Raw genomic sequence first — 24302 nt, forward strand, 5'->3', positions numbered from 1 at the left:
GTGTGTGTGTGTGTGTGTGTGTGTGTTTGTGTGTGTGTGTGTGTGTGTGTGTGTGTGTGTGTGTGTGTGTGTGTGTGTGTGTGTGTGTGTGTGTGAGAGGGAGCTGTGAACTCGGTTACAGTAATGACTGGCAGAGTAGTGGATGAATTAAAAAAAAAAAGCAGAGAGAGAGAGAGTAGAGTAGGAAGGAGGGAGAGAAGGGGTGTGTACTCTCGCTGGCATCTCCATCTCATAACTCTGCTGCTGCTCACTCTGTTCATTACACATACAAACACTCACACACAGGCACATTCAAGGAGAAGACAACCCTAAGGACTGCAGCACCTATTAGGCTTTGGACGACACTCTGAAGCCTTATGGATCAGCTTTCTGTCAGAGCAAGTGTACAAAACGTCTCCAGGGAGAAAACAGCCCACTGTATGTGAGGTGATGTTTTATTATTTGCAACAGGTAAGTGTTTGTCTTTCCACTTTTCCTGTAATTTAGTCTTTTTTGTGAGAGAAAAGTTAAGATTATATTATTTCTTTGTACAGCTCAACTACCTCACAACTTGTGTAAGGCTGTACTGTATTGGGTGATAAGGGAAAGTGACGTAGCAGTTTCACTTTCAGTCTACATCTGAACACCAGTCATTTACCTTTAACCACAGAGTGATGGGTTTATATCACATAATGATAAGCTGTCATCAAAGTGTAGTTCAAAAGTGTCAACAACTCTGCTTTGAAAATGTTTGAGTTGATGTTTAAGGAGATAAATCTGTGAGATCCAGCACAGCAGCTCTGTCTATCTGGAGCAGTGATTTAGCATTAAAGTATCACATGAGGCTCTTTTGCTTTCTCTTCGACTAACACTTTCTCCGTCTCTCTGTGAATCCGCAGACTAATCTAATGTGCAGCAACATGGTGAGTCTGAGATTGATTTTCAAGGCTCAACATCCTTCATCAGACTAAATTATCTTGGGAATGTGTCTCCTCGCGTGTTTCTTTCCTCCTGTCATTTCCTCTCTGGCTCTCTGGGCTGATTTTTTTTCATGTGTAAGTACCAGGTGACCACACCTGGATCCTGTGCTACATTGGTTGTGGTATAAAAATATACAGAGAGAAGCTATAGCTACTAAACACCCTCCAAGCAAACCTCATTCTGTCATGTAAATCCTTGGTGTGATGAAGCCTCTCTTTGTGCGCGCAGTCACTGATCTCATGCAAGTCGAAGAAGGTCCAGACTAATTAACAGCAGACTGGCAAGTCCCTAAACCCCATGGTATATCATCCCCCAACTTCAAATACTGTGACATTCATTTCCATATTTTGACAATTTAGCTTCTGTTTCCCTTAAGCGCTGGCGTTACATAACCACCACCATGCTGAGACACATATATATGTTTTTATTAATACTTCTCTGTCCTTCAGTGTTTTGGCTAGTTTCCTCTTCAAAATTAAAAGCCTAGGAAGTACTTTTCATTACTCATCTGTCACAAGGTTGCTTTTAGGAGGATGACAGTTGTTTTTTTCAGCACATGATGTGCTCAAGTGTTGACATCATAATGTTAAAAAAAAAAAAAAAAGAAGTTCGTCATATCTCAAGATTTGTGTTCTGTAGTTTGAGACAGCTTGGGATGAGTTTCCTCCAACTGGCCAAATGCCCAACGCCTTACAGGGACACTGATCTTTACAGCGTCCTCCAGACTCCTGTTACATAAGTTGTGGAGAATCCTCATCCTCTTAATTTGAAGCTAGTTAGCTTAGCTTTCAGACTGGAAACAAAAGTAGACCAAGTCACAGTAGCATCACTCGTAGGTTTGAAGCAAAGCCTCAGATTTAATGCTTCTGTCATCAAAAGGGTCAAGTTCTAGTGGCCATTCTTGGGACTGCATGTAAAGGTAATAGTATCCACTCATTCACAACTTGTTGTTTTCAAACTCTGATGGGAGGAGCAACGGTGACCCATTCAACATTATATGCATCTATTAATACTCTCAAATTTTAAAATTTAACAAACTCTCTATTACTTTTTTGTGTCAAAGATTCATATTCTTTTGTAACTCTCTGTCTTTCAGTTAGCCGATTGCTAATCTTGGCATGGTGGCAATAGGCAAAGGGAAACAGCTTGCTTCATATGTCAAATGAAAAAAAAACTCAGCTATGTTAATCTGTGAAGTAAAGCCAGGTTAGCCTCTCCCACTGTTTCAAGTTTCATGCTTCAGGCTAAAAAGCAGCTAAATGTAGTCCCTAACTTGGCGCAATGGGATAGGATCGAATGGAACAATGTGATAGTATACAATAACATATGTTACAATATGTTACAATACGTTTACTTTTTTTTCCATGGAACTATCCCATCATGAGAATTAAGATGCACAACAATCATGACACCTGTATGTCATTTATACCAAGCCACTCTTTTTGTTCTCAGCTCTTCGAAAAGAGTCTTGATCAGAAAAAAGGGTGAATACAAAATTTCCACAAATGTTGAACTACTCCTTTAAGTTGGAGGAAGAACGATCTCTTGAATGATGTGGCGTAGAGTCTAAATTTTACAGGAAAAAGTAAGACTTTAGATTCTCTTCAGAGTAAACCAGCCCATTTGTGCTTTTCAAAGACAACAATGTGCCTTTTTGGAGGGAAAATCTCAGAGTAAATGGATCAAGTCAACTTGAGGTGTGGCAGTCTCATGTTCCTCTCACCTGCTGAAGTTCCAACTGATCAAACTAATCAGTCCATGTTTCAGAAACGTCTGTTTAGCTGTAGTCGGGTTAAGTCTTCATATTCATGTCACGGAGAATAGGTAACCTTTCACCAGATTCACTCTTCTCTTCTTCACCGCACTGGCTCATGATTGCACGTATTCATGGGGTTATATCTTCCGCTATTAAGCATAATTGCTTTGCTTGCCCTAGTTGTGAACTCACTTTGGCATGCTTTGGGGCATTTAGTCTTGACAAGAAGCAACAAGGAAAGACACCTAACCTTCAGGAAGAGCTTAGGGTAATAAAAGTTAAAATCATTGACATATGCTCCTCTTCCATTAAGCTGTGTCTTCATGAACTTCTGCTTGCCATACTTGACTGACTCACCCTTGCTCTGGATTCTCTGTCAGATGATTCTTGATAAAACTATTGGAGAGATGGAGAGATGGAAACTTATGAGTGTAGTTTATTAGGACACCCCCAAAGGTCTCATTATAAAACCTCCTGCCAGCAAAACTTGGTCCTGCTTGTAATGTATTATCATACAACATGATGTCTTCATGATGCATGTTGGGTCTTTGTGACTGTACTATCTCAAATCAACATGTCATCCTTTTATTTATTTATTTTATTTTTGCTATTTTGTTAATCTATTGCAGCTGATGCCTTTTTGCTTTGTTTATTTTACAGCTACATTCTCTATAATGACCAGAAATCTAAAATATGACCCTCTTTGCCGGTGTATAACTTGATGAACTAACATGAATAGTTTTGTCCCTTAAATAAACTGTTGTCTGATGCTGCCATGACATGGAGTAGGGTGATTTTATGAGGCAGACATATTTTTTAATCTGTTTAATTTTTCCTTTTCTTCACAAAAGGAAAAAGATGAACATTTTTTTTCTGCTCTGAGTTAAAATTAAGCCTCAACAGCTTTGATTTTTTTTAACTTCAAAAGAAGCTACAACTAACAACCTGGTAGTTTAGCTTGGCGCAGCTAGCAGGCTCTGCTTAAACAGTTTCCGCTAACTCCATCTTTAATACACACTGGTTAGCATTTTATTCTTGTTATCTTATCCAATATGTGGTTTGAATGATCTTTCATCATGTTTTTAGGTTAATTTTGTTACGTTTTAACTTAGCAGGGTTAGCTATGTCAACAGCTAACTAGCCTCGCTTAGCTCAGTTTGACAGTTAGCATGCCTCAGTCGTGGAATTGAAAAGATGGCTGCAACAGCACTTCTGAAAAACCACTAATAAGCACTCAACAACTGTTCGTTTCATCTGTACCAAAGATGAATGTGACAACTGGGGTTTCAATGAACCGTATTTATGGATTAAAACTTTTTTCTGAAGCCAAACTTGCTATCCCATCAGTCAACCTACCTTGGCCCAGCAAAAATTCTACAAGATAGGGGGAAAGCTAGCTGGATGCACTTAAATGTTACAAAATTTAGTTACAACCAGAACTTTGAAAGGTTAAAAAGTAAACTTTGTTTTTGTTTTCTTCAAACAAAAATCTTTATATTTTAAATATATATTTGTTTCTGGCTGTAAGGCTAATGTGCTGCTGACAGTAATAGCAAACTTTGCCCAACCCAAAAGTTGAAAATCCCACCTTCAAGTACTTTTAGCCTTAATAAATAGCCAAAATTTATTCCCCCCCCCCCCCCCCCCCAGAAATGTATAGGATAAAAAAAAAATTGTCATATTAAACATGAAGTCATAAATGTTGAACCAGCTATAATTACACTGGATAGGCTTTTTTTTTTTTTTTTAAGTCTAACTGTTTTTGAAAAGTCTGTTATCCAGAACCATAGTATGTATATGTTAAGGCAGAAGGTGATCTAAAGTTGCTGTTTTGTTTGTTTGTTTGTTTGTAAAGACTTGATTGATTTCTAGCTAAAGACTCTTGATTTACGCTGCTGACCCTGAAGAGTGGATAACCAGGAGACAACCGCAGGCCTTTCACCATGCTGTGCTGAAGTTGACAGTTCCAAAAAGTTCTCTGGATCACTGGTTTGGCTCTCACCGTTAATGTAACCACCCCCTCTGCTGTTGGTTTGTAGAACAGACTGCTGTCAGAGACAAACATAAAGCTTCAGCCTGGGGTCTATACTTCTGCACTTTGCTTCATCTCCAAGGAAAGCTTTTGACCAAGATCTGCACTCAAAAAGACAATCCAGACCTTGATGAAAAGTATAAATAATCTTTCAGCATTTTTTCAGGCTCAAGTCTTGTGAATCATGACCGCACTCAGATTCTGATTTCCTTTGGTGACATAGATGTTTGGACTTGGTCTCTAGCACCATATGAAATCAGTGTTCTGGGGGGTGGACTCTCAGCATGCATTGACACTGTACATGAATAACCTGTAATATGAGATGTTCTTGCCAAAAAGTAGGTCACATTTGTATAAATTATCCTACTCGCCCGCCTCATTCACTAACACGTCACAGCTGTCGTCCTGTTTCTCGTTAAATCATTTTCCCTCTCTCTAAAGAACTTAAACAAGTGTTAAACATAAATCCTGAGTCTGAACCACTTTGTTTTTCATGCATTTTGATTTTGCAACTTAAGTAACCTTCTTGATTTAAGCTATTTTTTATCAAAGGATGGTGAAAACTAATTACACCAGACAAGGCTGAACCTGGAAAAGTTTACAAAAGTGCTGAATTTCATTCAAGTTTAATATAAAACTTTCCTCATGTTGTGGACATAGCTTTACTTCTTTTAATGAAACAAAATTATCCTCCTTGGATCAGTTCCTGCTGGGATTCAGGTCGAAGACTTCATCTGACTAATGTCTGTAAACCAAACTTTATAATCACATCATTTATTTTGTCATTACAGATTCCAAGCGATAATATCTAATAAAATATTAAAACAAGTATCAATGAATTCAGTTTTATTTATTTCAAATCAAACTACTGAAGTTGATTTTAACTTGTGGGTAACACAAACTGTTGCTGTTTTTTATTTTTCACTTATAAAATAACAAATAAAAGGAATCAAAGGTTGCACATCTCTACAACTGCTGTTGATTTACAAGCCCTGGTCTCCTTTGTGACAGTTATTCACACTTTGGTAAGTGTACATAATTAGAGTGCTGAAGGTTTTTTTTATTTTCTCCTCATATCACTTGAAATGACAGGATCCAGTTCATGAGTTCAGCCTGTCCTTAACCAGCAATGTTCTTGAAAATGTATTACATCAGAAACGTTTAAAGGTGCCTTCATACAATGAATTGAATAAAACTTGTGTAATTCACCTTGAGAGAAATCACAGTCTGTTGAGAAGCTGTTATAAAACCTGTATTTGTCACAGCATAACAGGCAGCTGTTATAAAACTGTACATGTCCACATCCATTTTTACCACACAAAGTACATCTGATTCATAAAAAAGAGGCCAGATGTAATGTTAACAATATTCCTGCATTTATGACAGCAAAGTCGACAAGGATTCATTCTAAAAGACTCTCCCAAGTCTAGATCTATAAAAGCACCTCTGCATTGATGCCATACTACATATTTTATATGACGGTCAAGCATATTGATTAAAGTAGCATAGATGGCTCCACTAAGGCAATGATGTACTCATGAAGGACAGAGCTATAGGATCCAGGAAGCCCATAGTGATGTGTGAGTGACTTATGAAAGTGTCGTCCTTTGGGGGACTCTTTAACAAGCTCGGGATATCTGACCCTGAGGTAATGTTGAGATAAACAGAAGGCTGACAGCATAAGATAATCTCAGTCTGATGAAAAATTAAAAATTTCAGAGAAATCAACTACACCTTATTATTTGTAAACACTCAGGGCAACCAAGGATGGGATATGTGTCATATTATTTTATTAACTATATTGTGCTGTTTCTGCTTCACAATAAATGTTTTACTTTATTAATAGTTTGACTGCTGCTGCATACAAGTATAGCATTATTGTTGGAATACTTTTGGCCAAAAGAGGTTGGGACATCCCCTCTTATATAAGTTACTTTTTTGCTTTTTTTTTTTTTTTTTTTTAATTATGAGATGCAAGACACAATACAAAATGCAATGCTTTGGTCTTGATTTCATATAAACTTTAAGGAAATACAACCAAACTAAGCAAAAAAAGAAGGAAAAGAAAAGAAAAGAAAAGAAAAGAAAAGAAAAGAAAAGAAAAGAAAAGAAAAAGAAAAAGAAAACAAAAAGACATGTTCAAAATATGTCATCACAAAACCACAGTGCAAAATACTATTTTGTTTAAGCGAGCTGTAAGCTGTTTCAGGCCGACAGCAGATTGTTTAAATGAACTACACTTCTTCTTCTGAGGCCTTCTTGGCCCCTCCCACCTCTGAGTATCTCTCTCCTGATTGGTCCTTTTGCAATATTCCGCCGTATTCAAACTTCCGCCGTGGTGTGTGGGTCTGTTGTCATCGATCCTCTGCTTTCTTTGTACATATCGGACCAGTTCACAATCGTTAATCTTCGTCTTTTGGTCGCTAAACTATACCGGAACGTCCCCAACGCATATTTCAAGACGGACCCTCAAACAAAATGGAAGAAAATGAAGAAGTTGGAGTGAAGCCAGCGGAAAACAAAAAGCACAAACTGCGCAGGATGTCATCGAGGACGTCCACTACCAGTGTTATCAGCGCTGCAGAGCCTTCTCCACAAACACTGCGACGAAACAACTCCAAAAAGTGAGTAAAATAATTCTGAAGAGTTTGGTTTCATTATATCTCGAGCTGTTTTTACTTTTTCACTAACTTCAAACCCTGAATTTGCGTGGGATTTTGCAAATTATGAGCTAACATTGCTAACATAGGCGATTGTCGTTATTCGCTAATGATGCTTTCAAGTGCATCACGGAATTCACGCTTTCGTACAGAATCACGCTGTTATTTAGATATAATGTCGTCAACTTAATGTAAATACTGGTGACATATATAGTTAGGCTGAATTTTAGCACTCACCTGTTATTTGGAGTTCAATAGGTTAAACAATGTTTAAAGGTATTAATTGAAACCAGATGTAGCTACAAGTAGAAGAAACAGCAAGGACAAGAACGGTGTTTTTTCCATATCCAAATAATTTGTGCTACGACTAATGAATGATAATTTGGGTAAATGGTCAGAAGCTAAAGGACTAAAACATGTTTTCATATCATTTTGATTGTATGATAAGCAGTCTAAAACCATAAAATTATTTTTTAAAAAGTCTAAAACGAAAAAAAAAACATTGTATATATTTGATAGACATAATTTGCTGAAAAGTGTTAGATTATTTTCTGTTGTTTATATGTCTTTCATCGTCTATTTAATTATCTGTCATGTACAATGATTTGTTGACCTGAACATCCCTTTAAGTCTCTCAAATTGTGACAGAGTCTTATTCATTGTTGTTTTTTAAAAGTCACTGAAAAGGTGGGTCTGCGTATCTAAACTTGTATTGTGACTCTGTTTACTTTCCTGGGCTCGAAAAAAAGCAAACTGCTGTAATATCTGCAGACTGGGTTAAGACATACCCAATGTTTGTATTGGCTTTGACTGCTTCCCTCTATGTATTGTACTAACTTAAGATAGCCATGCACTTCTACTCTTTCTGCATGCATGTTAGACTTGCTGCTTTTACCTCTGTCACTTTTACTTTCCACTCACAATTCTGTTATTTTCTACATAGCTTGAAGGCAAGGAAAAAGAAAGAGGCCATGTAGCAGTGTGTTCAGCTGACCTTGGCCTCAACAGCAGCCTGATGGCATCTTTCCCTAAGAAGGCGACATTGTTTCTGTCTGAGGTTGCTCAGATTGTCATCATAACTGACTTTTATAGCAGAAGCAGAGAGCAGTGCGAGTCCATGTATGGTGTTAAATATTGAGAACTTCTGCCATTATGTATATAAGCTGAGCCCCTGAAACATAGCATCAAAAATAACAAAAACAACTATTTTGATGATGAGCTAATAAAGTAATTAACACATTCTCTATGAAAATGATAAATCTCTATCTTATCTCCTATTGACAGTCATTGACTACAAAGGGAGCTGTTAGAATACAGCTTTAGTTTTGTCTCTTCCAAATACTGACTTGATGTTGATGGTGTTAGGTAAAGCCACCAGTGGGGGAATTCATGTTTAGACCTCTTAAGGCATAGATGGCCTAGAAATACTGTTCAATAAAACTCATATTAACTTGCAGTCATCGTGCTTGGCATTCCTGTTTGTTTCATTTCCTGCAGACCTCCACTGCAGAGAGGCAGCTCCTTCACCTTCCTCACACCTGGGACGCCGTGGGACTTCAGTCTCGTGAGTCCACCTTAAAACACCATCATATTTGAATGCATGACCTGAATTAGCTACACAAGCAACCTTTGCCATTGACACAACATTTTGTGGATTCTGTGCTTTGATCACTACAGGTATGTGAAATATATTGCAGAAAATGTGTCTTACTTCAGTTAACCGCTATTTACTCTTGTGTCTCTGCAGAAGAGGAAGCGCAAAGATAAAGATGATGACACAGTCAGTCTGTCCAGTTTTGACCTCAAGGTGAGAATCAGAGATATGCCATGTCTGGTGGTTGATGCTGACCCTTAAAATGTCCTTTTGATAAGCTTTGATCCTCAGGAGATTCTCACTAAAGACAGAAATTAATGTTGTTGATGAAAACAAAAAATAGATTTGTTCTTGTTCTCACAGTCAAGAGTCTTGTGTTACAGAACTCAGTAACTGTGATATTGCTGGTCTGCAGCTTTTAAAAATGGAGATGCACTAAATACTGTTTCTTTAACTCCCAGGAACCCAGTACTAAGCGTGTGCGACCTCTGGCCAAAGTTTCATCACTGGTTAACTTAATATCTCCATCCAAGAATGGAGCAGTGCGGCGCTTTGGTCAAAGCATCCAGGTGCATACCATACACATTTCCTTTGCTTACAGATACAACATGTGATTTTTTTATCAGTAAATCAAATAATTTAAAAATGTCTGCTTTCCGTAGTCAATGTCACTTCGCAGTGACTCCAAGTCACCAGGGATGTCCCTCAAAGCTAGCAGCAAGACAGCAGGCCCCACTCCCACTAAACGCAGGAACAGCACACTGTGGTCAGAGACACTGGACGTCCATCAGAAGAGCACGTTCTCCACTAAAGAGATCAAGAGACAAGAGGTTTGACTCTTCGATGTCTCACTTTTATCAAACTGCAGAGCATCATTTTACTCTGAGAGCATTAGAAATAAAGTTATTTTTTATTTTTCCTCAGGCCATTTATGAGCTCTTTAGAGGAGAGCAGGACCTCATTGAAGATCTCCAACTTGCTCGAAAGGTACAACAGTAAATTAAAGAAGGATCATTTCAAGAAAAAAACATGTGAACCCTGGATAAGCCCTTTTTTGTACTCACTGCTTTCTTTTGAATGTTTAGGCGTACCATGATCCAATGCTAAAACTCTCCATCATGACAGAGGAGGAACTAGCTCACATATTCGGGGACCTTGATGCATACATTCCTCTACATGAAGGTCAGTTACTCTTGAATATTTTTGAACTCTGAATTTTGAATTAATTCCTAACAAAAGTCTGACCATGTTGCTTCTCTCTGGTTTACTTTCAGACTTGATGATGAAACTGACGGAAGGGACTGGTCCTGATGGGACTGTAGCTCAGATTGGACAGATAGTCATACATTGGGTATGTATGAAATTGTTGTTTTTGCCTTGTATCCTTCTGTACACATCAATGAAAGAATGAGTAAAGATTTTAGATTCTTACTGTTTCTCCTCAGCTGCCTGGTCTGAATGCTTACAAAAACTACTGCAGTAACCAGCTTGCAGCAAAAGCCCTGTTGGACCAGAAAAAGCAAGACAAGCGGGTGCAGGATTTCCTGCAGCGCTGTCTAGAATCGCCCTTCAGCAGGAAGCTCGACCTCTGGAGCTTCCTGGACATCCCTCGGTCACGGCTGGTGAAATACCCTCTGCTGCTGCGGGAGATCCTCAGACACACACCACCTGATCACCCAGATGTTGCCAGTCTGGAGAAAGCTGTACGTTATCCACTCAACATTTGCAATCACTGCCTGTTTGTTTTTTTCCAAATGGCCAACTGACAGAGCTTTTTGCAATTTTCCAGATTGTTATAATCCAGGATATTTTGTCAGATATCAACATAAGAAAAGGAGAGTCTGAGTGCCAGTATTACATCGACAAACTGGAGTATCTGGATGAAAAGCAGCGGGACCCTCTCATAGAAAACTGTAAGATATTGCTGTGCCATGGAGAGCTCAGGAACAAGAGTGGATCGGTAAGAATGAGTGAAATTCTACTTAATTTTGCCTTCAAATGGCAGGTTTGGGTCTTGTTTAACCAAACACTGTGTTCCTTCACAGAGGCTGCATGTGTTTCTGTTCTCTGAGCTCCTGGTTCTGACCCGTCCAGTGACCCGCAACGAGAGGAGCTGCTTCCAAGTATACCGACAGCCGATACCTGTTCGAGACTTGGCTCTGGAGGACATACAGGATGGAGAAATACGGATGGGAGGGTCCTTCAGAGGAGCTTTCACCAATGGAGAGAAAGGTATGTTGAAAAATTTCACATCATATTTGTCTTTAACTGATTTCAAAATGTCACAGTGAAATCATTTCTTGCATTTCAAATATTTTCTCTGATATTTTTACCCCTACTTAAAGTAACTGCTCTGGATGATCTTAGATTTCTTTACTTCCTTTTCTTTCCAGCCAAGAATGTTTTCCGTGTAAGCTCTTTGGATCCATCCCACAGCCAGTCTCACACCCTGTATGTCAACGACGTCTACCACAAGCAGCAGTGGCTCAACTGCTTACGCACTGCCATGGCCCAGCAACAGAGGGCACCACCCAGAGCTCAGCAGAGTGAAACTCTCCAAGCCAAGCGCAGCGCCTCCAGTATCTCACCCCCCCTCAATGAGGAGGAAACTGACGAGAACTGTCCGCCTGTCTCTGGCCCCAAACTCCGGCCTCAGACACTCTCCAAAACCAGATTGGATCAGAAGTTTCAGGGCTCGCTGAAGAGGAAGGAAACTGGAGTGTAGACATTTACCCTGAGTGAGGATTTCAAAAGGTTTTTCAAGACACATGACCTGATCGTCCACGTGTCTGCTGGTGGATTCTCTTCCAAACAACCACTATCTGTGTTTTTGTTTTTTGTCCTTGTAGCTGCACTGAAAGCATTTCCAATCATTTTCCGTCCAAATGTCCATCCGATTTTAGTCTTTTAAAAAGAGTAATTAGTTTACAAAAGATGATGTCAGTGTGCTGAAATTTAAGTTTACACCAGAGAAATGTGAGTTGAATTAGAGTTTTATGAGTGTAAGTTCAAAGGAACTTTTGTTATTTCAGTGTTCACACTTTTAAACTCTTATCTTTTTTTATGTCAGTACATCTTTATTTTATAGTCAATTTGAGTGAGGTGTTGCTATGTAAGCCAAGATTAGAGATCAAGAATCAAAGAAATGTATCAAACAGAAAACAAGTTTAAACTCTGACCATGGATACTATAAGGTGAGAGCCTTACTCTCATGTTATATAAAAAAGGAGCAAACTAATATGTATTCAATGAAATGTTGTTCATTTGAAAAGAAAATAAAACACCCAAGTTTGTACATTTCTGAAGAGTCGCAAGTTTTACTGACTGTTATATTACTGGTTACGCAACATCAACGTCCGCTCTGTTTGTACTTTGAACCATCACTCATTTCCTTTTACTGATGACAAATCTGCTCAGTAGCCTGCTCAAACATCCGAGAGGAAAACTGAAGCTTTGAAAGCTCTAAATTCTTTCATTTTTTGTCAGTGTATAAAAGATACCCTTTAATTAAGTTCAATATTTTTGGCACCCTTGCAAAGGCAGCAGACACTTAAAAACATCTAGATTTTGTTTATGTTTTATTTTCATGAGTTGCTTCCTTGAAGCATTAACAAACCATTTGTAAAAATCACTACAAGTAGTCTCCCTCTTTTCCTCCAAGTTACCATGGTATACTGATGACCTTTGGCCAGAGAGAGTGAATACCAGTGAAGAGTGTACCCAGTGATTTGCATTACTATTGTTTGTTACATCGTCCTGCTCAGCAAGATTTACGTGCAAGTTAACTACACCTGAAGTGTCTGTTGTTAAACTACTACTAATTTCATGTAAGGTCTCTGATAATCATCATTATTTGGTGTATGGGCGAGGCGAGCCAGCTGCACGAGTTAATAGATTATATTGTTTTCTGATTTCTTTTTGGTGCTAGTAATGTTTGAAATACAAAACAAAAGTGGGAAAAGAGGAAGGAACTCTTGAACACACAGTGGAGTAGACTTGTTTCTGTGTAAAGAGCTCAGAGAAGACCAGAGGGTGATTCATTACTGTTTAGCTCGCCTGTGTTATCAGACTGTAATATGGATCCAAATATCTGGAACAAGGCCAAATCATAAAGCTCCAACCAACATTAGCAGTTTAGACCCATCAATGTCAAACTGTACACTATATCTTTGTCCATGTTTCCCTCCCTGCTGTATTTATACAGCAGCTTTGGCGGGTTAATAACACTAGCAGTTGCAGTTTCTCTACAACCTCAGTGAAACTCTAAAAATATCAGCTGAAGTAGGAAGCAGTTGAATGTGTTTTCACAGCTGCCAGTGTCTGGTGACCATGTCCTCTTTCTAGTGAAGCCAACAAAGCAAGAGTTTATGTTAAACTGCCAGACAAAACCTGCCTGTTCCCATTTCTCTTTTTTCTTCAGTTTAAGATTATTTTTTTTTACCAAAACACCTTGCAAGTCTGATTGAAGCATAAAGAAATGTCAATAATAAGAGAAAGAAAAGGAAGGGAATTCAAGTGTTCTTTGGGCAGATCATAATTCTTTTTTTCAAGTTGGGCAACTGCTCAGAAATCAGCTAACTTGCCTTCATCACGCACAAAAATATTTTTGTCATTAAACCATATTAAAGGATTTGAAAACTGCATGCAGTTAAAGATATGATGTATCTTGATTATTACCTCACTTGGTGTCTTTAAGTGAACTAGCATAACATGGTTGCCTCATACTAATGTACTGTAAACACAACTTGTTCTAGTTCGTGGGTAGATTAGTGCCCACTGTTGGTTTAATAAGGCAGCTCAGAGGCAGATATCATCATATTAGATTTAAGCTATACATCAAAATTATTTACTTTCTCAAAATAAGTTAAATCATCCAGTTTGCCATACAACTTAACCTCATTTCATGGGATTCCTTGGCGGTTTGTTATTCAAGTACTGAAATGTTCTCCAGCTAGCATTAGCTATTAGCAAACATTTTCTAGCAAACGGCCGATAAAAGTCATAACTTCTCCTTTTTTTAACTTCTAACTTGTGCAATACATACTTTAAATTCGTTTTTTAACTGATAATTATGATATCCACCATGAGTTCAGAATGATATTTTAACCATAATTTTCTTGAATAGCTGTACATATCGTCCTTAAAACCTGTTCTCTGCCAATGTTAGCTTTCCTTCATAGGCTGTAGAAACCTGTTACTACTCCTTACCTTCCCTTGCATGCCAAGCTGGTTTATTAAAGATAGTTGAAATGGTCTCTGAAATAAAATAACATCATTTTATGGGGGTAATGCTACAAAAAGCAACATATCAGAAATTCTCAACACTTGTACCAGTACCATCTATCCTATGCTGACCTTAATGCTATATTTTTTTATAACTTTAAAGTTCCCTGAGTAGAAAAGTTCTTGAGTTGTATGTTTGTCTTCTTTCTAGTAACTGCTGGGATTTGCATCAGGGGCTTGTGCTAAGACATGTTTTTTGCTATACAGAAAGAAAGATTACTTTTTCTTATCTGTGCCTGGGTGTTCCTCATTTTTATTTTAGACTGTAGCTGAAAAATGTTGAGAATTGCTTCAAAGTCCCTTACAATAGCAGACAGAACACTCAACTTTTCATTCAACAGTACAGTACAGGGTGGTCTCTTATTTACACTAATTTAATAGAGGTAGAACCATCTGTATTATTTACACATTTACATTCAATATAAATAGTTACAGAATATAAACAAAAGCATACAATAAAATCCTGGTAATCAGACTACTTCAGGGTCCCTTTGGGTTTGCAAAATGTTACACACATTATACAATCGTACATACTTGTTCATGTGACCAAGACAGACAGCTTCATGTAAACTTGATTAAGCAGTATTTTTGCTTCTTAATACTGACTGAAAACTCTTGGGTTACTCAAAAAAGGATGTCTGTTGTTGCAAAAGCCTTTGAAAAATGTACTGCTGGGGGCTCTCGGCGTCCGGTAGATCCGACCCCTGCCCAGGTTGAGGTGAGCAACCTGGGCGGTGCTGGCGGTTATGATAGGTTGTTTGACTCCATTTACTTCTCTGCCATGCAAAAGAGGTAGGTTTCCTACATTACATTGTCTTTAAATTTCCCATTGGATTATAACTGCAAACTGATGTTGCTCAGATTTAATTTTAACCCAACACTACAGTAGCTTGTTTTTAGAGATAGGTTAATTAACATCGAACCAGAAGGGTAAGATAGCATGTAAGGATTACAGTCAAGCAGAATTTTATAGATAAAAATGGCAACTCAAAAGTTGAGATAGCAGATTTCACAGCATGGACACTAAAAAGAGTAAAAACTGTTGAATAAAGGTTTCTTCTCCTGTTCCCTTTGATGACATTATCTTGTTTATGTAGGTGTACTTTGGCAGGATAGATCATGCCTAAAATACATGTTTTTATATCCAACTTTATCAACTCAAACTTGAATGATCTTTCATTCCTTTTCTGAGTGTAATCTGAGTTCCTGGTACAATGTTACAAGGGTTTAATTTTTGCTGTTGTAATCAATCAGTCTGTCCTGAAACAAGCTTTGACTTGCCTCTGTGTAGTTATGAGCCTCACCTTTTTTTAGGCATCAAGCTCAGAAAATACGACAACCGATGCACTAGTTATGAAACAGCAGCATTTCAGTATGAGATATGTGATGAAAAGACATTGGGCAGAAGGTAATAGGAAATACTGGACAGGGCTTGTGAGGAATCTTCCTGTTAACGAATGTTAGTATGAATGTACTGAACGGCCCATAGCCAAGAGACAGCCCAGACAACATCTTGCTGTTCTTGAATTGTCTGGTAATCTACAATGCCAGCTTTGTATCAGCACGTACGTGAAGCTCTGTGGTAATGTGCATTGGTTAATTATGCAATTACTTGGCTTAAGACATTTTCTGTTGTGTTGTTTGCCCAACTGGTTTGGATGTAACCATCAGTGCTCCATCTCTACTAAAGCAAACATCCCGTCATGTAACTTTCCAGAAAGAGAACCAGCTGAGAGTCAGCAGACACTTTTTCCAGTTTTAACCTGCCCAGAACTGCAACTTTACTTCCGTCAGACGTCATAAACAGGAGGTGGTATGTAAGAGAGAAAACTTATGATTCGATTGGGCAAGTCCAGTTTGGAGACAACTCCACGTGCTCTTATTCCAAGAGATTCTCTGAGACACACTCTGCTGATCTGCTGCAGACTGAGGGGGGTATCTAAGCAGGAGAAATTAAGACAAAAGTCAATCAGTGTCATTATCTGTCTGATCCAAGGACAGGTCAATCATTGGATGTATCACACTTACTCTCATAGAACTCCAAGCAGAGATAAGTTGGAGATCCCAGGCTGGTGTAGTGGATTGGTTTTTTGTTCAGGTTATCCCTGGCGTACACATTCCCTCCAAACTCCACAAGCAACTCAATCAGGTCCACATTCTGGGTTTTGGCTGCATGGTGAAGTGCTGTCTCGTGCAGCTTGGCAGCATTTACATTTGCACCTTAGCAATCAAAGGCAAAACAGTCATTAGCAGAAAGAACAACAAAGAAACAGCAGTTACTGAAATCAAAAACGATATGAATCATCCTCTAGGGACAAGTGGATCAAATGTGTGGCAGACATTGCAGAATCATTCATGTTAGACAGCGTAATACAGCTCCTGGTGTGTGTGAATGTGTATTTTTCCTTTCAACACCAACTTATTTATATGACAACACAAAACCTGTCTTTTCACTGACTACACTAAAGCAAAGAGATAAGTCAATGTCATGTCATGTCATTTACTTTCCTATTAATGATTTACTTGATAGTTTCAGTATTCAACTATTTTCTGGAAATGCATTGAATCAGTGAGTGGGGACTTTTTCCTGTATGTTACTTAGCTCATTTACTTTCTTGCACCTTTAAATCAAAATTATCTAAACTCTTTTGTTTTTGCCCCTTTCTACATGCTAATAATTGTTTCTAATTAGAGAGGACATTTGAGCTTGTGACAATAAAAAGTTAGTTACTTGATCATTGAATGTCTAAATGTTGCTGTTCTTCTGAATACAGTTAGAGAAAACATACTTCAAGTCTTACATAGTCACTGAAAAAGGGTCTCGTTTATTAGTCAGTAACAGAAAATAATCCTAAATTGTGGATCTATAAAATAGAGAAAAAGCTGGCACTTCTGATAAATTAGTCCAAACTGATCTATGGCATCCAACAGGTTGATTACTCTTATACATTTTGACACAGTAGTATTGTGTTAATTAAACTTTTGGCATTAAGTTAAATGTTGGATGTCAATGACAGATATTGGCCAATTTTTACATTTCAACATTTAAGTTTGTTGCAGTCCCAGGATAAGACTGAGCTGCTCTGAATGGCTCATGTAAAAATGTATTCATAAATTCCGAGACATCAACATGAAAATTGCTAAAATCCTGAAATCAACAGTTGGTAAATCACAGTAGGTGATATGAAACCTTTCAATGCCTCAAAGTGAGATAAACGTTTCTTTTTGCTGAATAAATCTACCAAAGAGATCAGAGGGACAATAGGAACCCTGAAACTGAGCATGATACCCCCATCAGTAGTGGCAAACAGAAGACAAATCCACAATCACCTGCATTAAGGAGGACTTTGGCGCAGTCGAAGTGTTTCCTTGCACAGGCTACATGAAGTGGGGTACCGTAGTGGCAATCATGGGCCTCCATGAAAGCTCCTTGATCAATCATGAGCTGAACACAGTCGGAATTACCTGTTGTGAGAAAGAGCGGCAAAGTTTTGAGATCATTTTAAGATTAAACTGATGTACAACTGTGTCTGGCTTTTGTGTTCAGACATATTTCTGGGTTAACAGGATAGACGGGGCAGTAAGGATATATTGTTTAAGGGAATGTGGGAGGAGTTGTACACCAATGTGATATCAGTAGCTCTTGCAAAGAAAGAGCTACCAAATGTCTTTCAAGTGATTTGGAGCTGACATGACAAACTTTTCTGGGTTAACAGGATAGACGGGGCAGTAAGGATATATTGTTTAAGGGAATGTGGGAGGAGTTGTACACCAATGTGATATCAGTAGCTCTTGCAAAGAAAGAGCTACCAAATGTCTTTCAAGTGATTTAGAGCTGACATGACAAACTTTTCCTCAAGTGATTAAACTCCAGACAACAGAACTTATAGGACCAGTTTTTCAGGTAACTGAACAAGGTTTGAGGCAGGAAACATCTAGAGGCTCTGTTCAGCTTTACTAGCTCTGTGCCCCTCAAAGTTAAAGACTGATCAGGAGGGAGGATGTAATGATTCACACAGATGACGTACGGTACAATATATCTAGGGATTTAACCTAAAAAAAAGCTAGACTTTCCAAGAATGGATGGGAAACAAATTACCAGAAGCAGGAAGTAACATTTACATAAAACACAAGAGCTGTTTTTCAGGTTCAGTAGTGTCTGACTGCACTTTCACTTGGGAGCTTCCTCTTGGGACAGAATTTCAGATCAATACAGCAATCATCTTAGTGTTTTCAACTGCCTAGGCAAGCAAAGCTAAGATAGTCCCCCCCACACACTAAATGGTGCAAGTGTTTCTGGTTTCCAGTAATAGTCGAGAACTCAGCAGCCAAGGGATTTAATAACCACATTGTGATCCTATCAGCTAATGTTTGAATTTATTCGTATGTTAAATCAACAACAGTAAAGCATGTAAGCAGGCTAGATACATGGCTTTAAACACATTCTTGCAAGGCATTGTATGAACTAAAACAAGACACACCTCCCATGCAAGCCTCATGAAGCGGTGAGAAGGTAAACAAAGGAGGATTGACTGTTGCACCATACTCCAACAGAAGCTTCACACACTCTAGGCTTCCTGCTGCACAGGCATCACACAGAGGAGTGCTGCCATCAATGTTACGAGCATCCACCTGGGGATGAAAATAAGCCTTTTAGTCAATAATGCAACACCAATTTCAAATCAACTGTTTATTTTTGACACTATCTTACCTGTGCACCAGCATCCAGCAGCAATCTGACACACTGAGTCTGTCCTTGTATACACGCCTCATGCAAAGGGGTGATGGAATCGACTGCCACTATGTTAACTGCAGCACCTCCCTCGATTAGCTGTTGCAGCTGGAGAGCCCGTCCCTGTGCTGCAGCTTCATGCACGGCTGACCGGTCAGTCCAGAATCCAAGACCATGAGCTACAGTTAAATGAAATCAAAACATCATGAGCCTAACCAGGGGGAAACCCACCTCAAGTTCACTGAGTTCAAGGTAACAGTTCTTACTTCTTGTAAGAAGCGTCTAATTTGTTTTGACAAATTAGACGCTGAGCTCAAGCGAAGCTTAAATTTAGTTTTGTTCAAGAAATTGTTTAGATAGAATATTTTCTACCAAAATTGTGAAGATGTGAGCATGGGGTAGTCTGTTAAATGTAGTGATTTCTGTATATTGTTTATTCAATTTGTAAGTATGTCACAAACCATGATCTTCTCTCTTGTTTTAGTCTTTGAGTAGTTTACCTTTTTTCTGTCGTTTTCTATATGTAACACACTTTGGGCTGCATGTTTGACTGTAGTAAGGGTACAATAAAAAATATAGTTGAGATCAAGTTTTGTTACCATCACTTGAGAGTGGCTTAAGTTGAGGAGGTTGAAAAAGTAGGTAAAAACTTCACCTGATTTCCTTTAAACCATGATATGCCGATATATCTAAACCCCTTTTGGCCGATACCGATAATCACAAGTTTTTTGTTTTTTCACTGTTAAGAAAGCTAAGTCTATCATGTACTGGAATTTATATGTTACTCTTATTGTGACGGTCTTATTTGTTTAAGAAACACACATAAAACAAGATAAAAAAAACATTTGATTTAACCATAAATAAGAAATGTATTATTTTTTCAAACTCAAGACTTCAGTATTGAAATACAGAAAAATAATTTCTTTAGATCACATGAACTTTAAATGTACAATGCATTTTTAAACATAACCAAGTTGCATTTGATTATTTTAGAGCTACTGTAACAACCTTGTGACAGTCACAGAGCTCTGCAGTGCAAATAATTGAAGTGCTACATTTTATTTAAGGAGCTTATTTTTCAGATGGAAAATAATAATAATCCTAACTGAATAGCACCTTATCGACTGTGCCTATCAGCAGAAATTTTCATATCTGCCAATACCAATAAAAGTGTTTTTAAGCTTTTATCAGCCCATATCGATATTGTGCCGATAATATCGTGCATCCCTAGTTATTATAGTTGGATGGTCACATTTTCCTTTGGGATTTTATTGCTTTTGTACTTGTGTATTTATTTAATCAAGTATAGACAAATAGCAAACAAAAATGCAAAATAATTGAGTACTGATACTGGGATGAAAGCATTGCATTTAGAGGCTCAACATTTGAGACTGGTTGCATATCACCATTTTGATTCAGATTCAGATTCCTTTATTGTCACTATACAAGTAAAGTGAAATTAGGGTCTTATCTGGTGCAAAATGCAGCAATATGAAAATAACAACTATGAAATAACAAAAATGGAAAAAACAGCAACATACAATTAGCTGCACATGAGGATACCTAATCTGAGGTGTATAGGAAAAGTAACCATATACAGGAGGGAAGTATTAGGAGCAAATGTAAACGCGTGGTCAGGTTCAAAGAGCAGAATCTATTAAATTCCCTTGCACCGTTACAGGCATTCATAACAGAAACACAAGCCATCACCACATGCAAACGGCCTCACGTCGACTGCGTTTGACACAGAGGTTCGTCCAGTTTCGTTTTTAACACGTTTTTAGGACCGATGCTGTTGCACAACTCGCACTTCGGTGCTTTCTGGCCTCACTAACGAGCTTAAAGCTAGAAATCATGCTCTGTCTCTACCTTCAGCCCCGTTCAGTAACCATGATAGCTAGCAGTAATGCTACGTTTGAGGCTGTATTTCAACAGGAAATAAACACAAATGAAACCTCGTCGTTGAAGCGACCTGAGCCATCACTTGTCCAGCAAGATCAATACATTAAAAAATATCTTAGGCTACTGATGTCCACTAACTGTAAGCTTCTTACCGATCTCTCCGTACAAGGACGGCCTGGTACGAGTGATCTCCATTACATGTTACCGTTTCCTCCGGAGCGAACCACGGAGTTTCAGCCGAACACGTTATTCATTTTGGAGTAAAGTACACCAGACAGGAGGGTCTGCATCTCTGTGAGAAACGAATTGAGCAGCAGGGAGCATAGAGCATTGAAGGCAGCTGAAATTCAGGTCAGTAAACACTTCTTCTTCTTCTTCTTTGTGGTGTTTAACGGCGGTTGGCCACCTTAAAAACGGGCATTACCGCCACCTTCTGGCCCCGGAGTGGGCCAGGCTCCAATGACCCTACCTACTTCTCTCTTGTCCTACGTAAATAAATGGAAATTAACCACTAAATAACCAAAATACTAGAATTTAATAAACAAACAAATAAATAAAATAATGAAATAATAATAATAATAATTAAAATAAATAAATAAACAAATAAATCTATTTAATTTGATAATAATATGATCAAATACATAATAGTCACCAAAAAAAAAAATAAAAAAAAAAAAATAAAAATAAATAAAAATAATAATTAAAAAAAAAAAAATAAAAATAAAAATAAAAAAAATAAAAAAAATCCTTATAATCTATCATAAATCCTTATGCTCTTGAGAAACTCCACCACCATCTTTAAAGTATCTCCACCACCCTCACTAAGTATATCCTTCATTTCAAATCCCAGAATCCCCACACTCCTCATTTTGCTCCTCAATTCTCTCCTATATTCTTCATACGCCCTACACCACCGTAACACATGTTCAACTGACTCTTCCTCCTCCCCACACCCTTCACATAGCCCTGTTTGGTGCCTCCCTATCATCTTCAGTGTTTTATTCAGTGCACAATGTCCCAACCTAAGCCTCATCCACACTACTTCATCCCTCCTGCTGCTACTCCTGACTTCCTGTCCTTTAATGCTACATTGTATTTGGTAGAAGTGCCGACCCTTTTCCTCTTTATCCCATCTAGTCTGCCACAGCTGATTTGCTTTCTCCCAAATTATCCCTTTTGCCTCTGCTTTGCTTAATCGAATATGCATTTCAACCTTCTCCTTCTTTAGAGCCCTCTTAGCTAAGGCATCTGCCTCTTCATTGCCCCCCACTCCTACATGAGCAGGGACCCACAGAAATCTTACAATACTTCCCTGATTCATACACCGAGTAATGCACATCAAAATTTCATATAACAAGCCCTGCCTGCTTCCAGAATGAAAGGACCTTAAGCTAGTTAACACTGAAGCAGAATCGCAGCATATTAGCATCTTCTCTACCCTAGCATGCTCAGCCCATCTGAGCGCCACCAGCACAGCAACCATCTCTACTGTGTACACACTCAGTCTGTTCGTAGTCCTTCTGTTAAGTGACACCCCCCTATCTGGCACAACTACTCCAAACCCTGTTATGCCAGTCTCCAAATCCTTCGATCCATCTGTAAATATCAAAATAAAATCCCTATATGAAACCTGAATATGACTCTTAAAAACTCCTACAAAATCCACCCCCCTTCCCGACTTTTTCTTCTCCAACAGCCACCAATCCACCACTGGCCACCTCAGCATCCAGGGAGCCACAACTGGATATACCACAGATGGACATAATCGTAACTTACCTACTCCAAACTGTTCTGCCACTTCTTTACCTACCCGACCAAAGTTCTTTTTTCTACTTTTTCCATTTTCCCAACAGTCCCTTAGCACCCCCATAGTAGGGTGAGAATCTCCATGTCCCTGCAAACTAGACCAATAATTAGCCATCAGCTGTCCCCTCCTTATTTCCAATGGCATTTCATTCATAGCCACTTGTAGAGCAGACACTGATGTGGATTTGAATGCCCCACTGCAAATCCTTAATGCCTGGGCTTGCAGAACATCAAGCTTCCTAAGATGTGTCTGGGCCGCTGACCCATACACCAAACAGCAGTAATCCAGCACCGACCTCATTAGAGACACATACACTGCCCTCAAAGCCTCACAACTAGCACCCCAACTCCTTCCAACTAAACACCTCATCACATTTAGCACCTTTTTCCCCCTTTCTCCTATCCTCTTAATATGGCTCTCCCATGTCAACCGAGCATCAAATACCACCCCCAAATATTTAAAAGAATCAACCCTCTCCAGCTCTTGTCCATATAATTGAAGCCTGAGACCATCCTTCACCTTCTTCCTTGTAAAGAACACAGTCTTCGTCTTCTCCACTGAGAATCTACAACCCCAATTCAGCCCCCACTGTTCCACTTCATCTATTGCTTCCTGCACCTTCTTAACCCCATTTTCCAAACTTTTCCCTCTTTTCCACAGAGCTCCATCATCAGCAAATAGGGACCTCCCTATATCCACCTGTACACCAGCAAAAATATCATTAATCATAATAGTAAAAAGAAGAGGACTAATGACACTCCCCTGAGGAGTTCCATTACCAACTAGGAACTGACTAGACAAGACAGATCCAATCCGAACCTGAATCTTTCTATCAGTCAAAAAATCTCTGATCCAATTAAACATTCTTCCACTTACTCCCAACTTGTACAGTTTAATCAGCAATCCCTCTCTCCACATCATATCATATGCCTTCTCTATATCAAAAAATACAGCAATCACTGATTCCTTGTTAGCCTGAGCCCTCCTTACCTCATCCTCTAGTCTAATCACAGCATCCATGGTGTTTCTTCCTCTCCTAAAACCACATTGATATCCCGCAAATACACCTTTCTTCTCCAACACATAATTTAACCTGTCCGTCACCATCCTCTCCATCACTTTACAAATATTTGAAGTCAAAGCTATTGGTCTGTAACTAGATGGCAATGTAGGATCCTTACCTGGTTTACGGATCGGCACCACCACTGCCTCTTTCCACCCCTGTGGCAATTTCCCTTCCTCCCATACTCTGTTATAAATATACAACAACACCCCCAAAGCCTCATCCCCCAGGTTTTGCAGCATTTTATGACACACCTTATCTTTACCGGGAGAAGTAGGTTTGGACTTATTTATAGCTCTTACCATCTCAGCTAATGTAAAAGGTTCATCAAGAATATCATCCCCCCTCTCCTTCCTACCTACCATACCTGAATAAAGACTCAGAGTATCTTCCCTCCTCCTTATTCCTTCTTCAGAAAGATTCTTCAAATCATGCACCCTAGAGAAAGACCGAACCATAAGTTCTGCCTTCTCCCCGTCTGATATGGCTGTCTCTTCACCATACTGTAACACT

General features: G+C 38.8%; 2 protein-coding genes across 2 annotated transcripts; one reads left to right on the forward strand and one right to left on the reverse strand.

Moving 5' to 3' along the window:
- The first annotated feature begins 7017 nt into the window (after positions 1 to 7017).
- LOC141796420 (neuroepithelial cell-transforming gene 1 protein-like) lies at positions 7018 to 12144 on the forward strand. The gene is made up of 12 exons (XM_074677521.1): positions 7018 to 7372; positions 8906 to 8972; positions 9156 to 9215; positions 9464 to 9571; positions 9665 to 9832; positions 9927 to 9989; positions 10088 to 10184; positions 10277 to 10353; positions 10448 to 10705; positions 10792 to 10962; positions 11048 to 11234; positions 11396 to 12144. The coding sequence occupies exons 1-12, from the start codon at positions 7227 to 7229 to the stop codon at positions 11725 to 11727; spliced, it is 1734 nt and encodes a 577-aa protein (XP_074533622.1). The 5' UTR covers positions 7018 to 7226; the 3' UTR covers positions 11728 to 12144.
- A 2499-nt stretch (positions 12145 to 14643) lies between these two features.
- Positions 14644 to 21277, reverse strand: LOC141797050 (ankyrin repeat and SOCS box protein 13-like). Its single transcript, XM_074678441.1, has 6 exons — positions 21072 to 21277; positions 18997 to 19196; positions 18767 to 18917; positions 17616 to 17750; positions 16314 to 16505; positions 14644 to 16224 (listed from the first exon to the last, which is right to left on the reverse strand). Exons 1-6 carry the CDS (start codon positions 21112 to 21114, stop codon positions 16076 to 16078), a joined length of 870 nt encoding a protein of 289 aa, XP_074534542.1. The 5' UTR covers positions 21115 to 21277; the 3' UTR covers positions 14644 to 16075.
- Between the last annotated feature and the right edge of the window lie 3025 nt (positions 21278 to 24302).

This window comes from Halichoeres trimaculatus, unplaced genomic scaffold (assembly GCF_033239565.1).
Source record: "Halichoeres trimaculatus isolate MK-OKI-2021-1 unplaced genomic scaffold, fHalTri1.1 fHalTri1_scaffold_10, whole genome shotgun sequence".
Taxonomy (NCBI): domain Eukaryota; kingdom Metazoa; phylum Chordata; class Actinopteri; order Labriformes; family Labridae; genus Halichoeres; species Halichoeres trimaculatus.

What these genes read in the sequence shown, in the direction of transcription:
- LOC141796420 (XM_074677521.1), top strand. Translation starts at nt 7,227, where the DNA reads ATGGAAGAAAATGAAGAAGTTGGAGTGAAGCCAGCGGAAAACAAAAAG. An exon ending in ATCTCCAACTTGCTCGAAAG is followed by an intron (nt 9,990 to 10,087) that starts GTACAACAGTAA and finishes TTGAATGTTTAG; the next exon opens with GCGTACCATGATCCAATGCT. An exon ending in TCAGGAACAAGAGTGGATCG is followed by an intron (nt 10,963 to 11,047) that starts GTAAGAATGAGT and finishes GTTCCTTCACAG; the next exon opens with AGGCTGCATGTGTTTCTGTT.
- LOC141797050 (XM_074678441.1), bottom strand. Translation starts at nt 21,114, where the DNA reads ATGGAGATCACTCGTACCAGGCCGTCCTTGTACGGAGAGATCG. An exon ending in GTCCTTGTACGGAGAGATCG is followed by an intron (nt 19,197 to 21,071) that starts GTAAGAAGCTTA and finishes ATTTAACTGTAG; the next exon opens with CTCATGGTCTTGGATTCTGG. An exon ending in TCATGAGGCTTGCATGGGAG is followed by an intron (nt 17,751 to 18,766) that starts GTGTGTCTTGTT and finishes TTCTCACAACAG; the next exon opens with GTAATTCCGACTGTGTTCAG.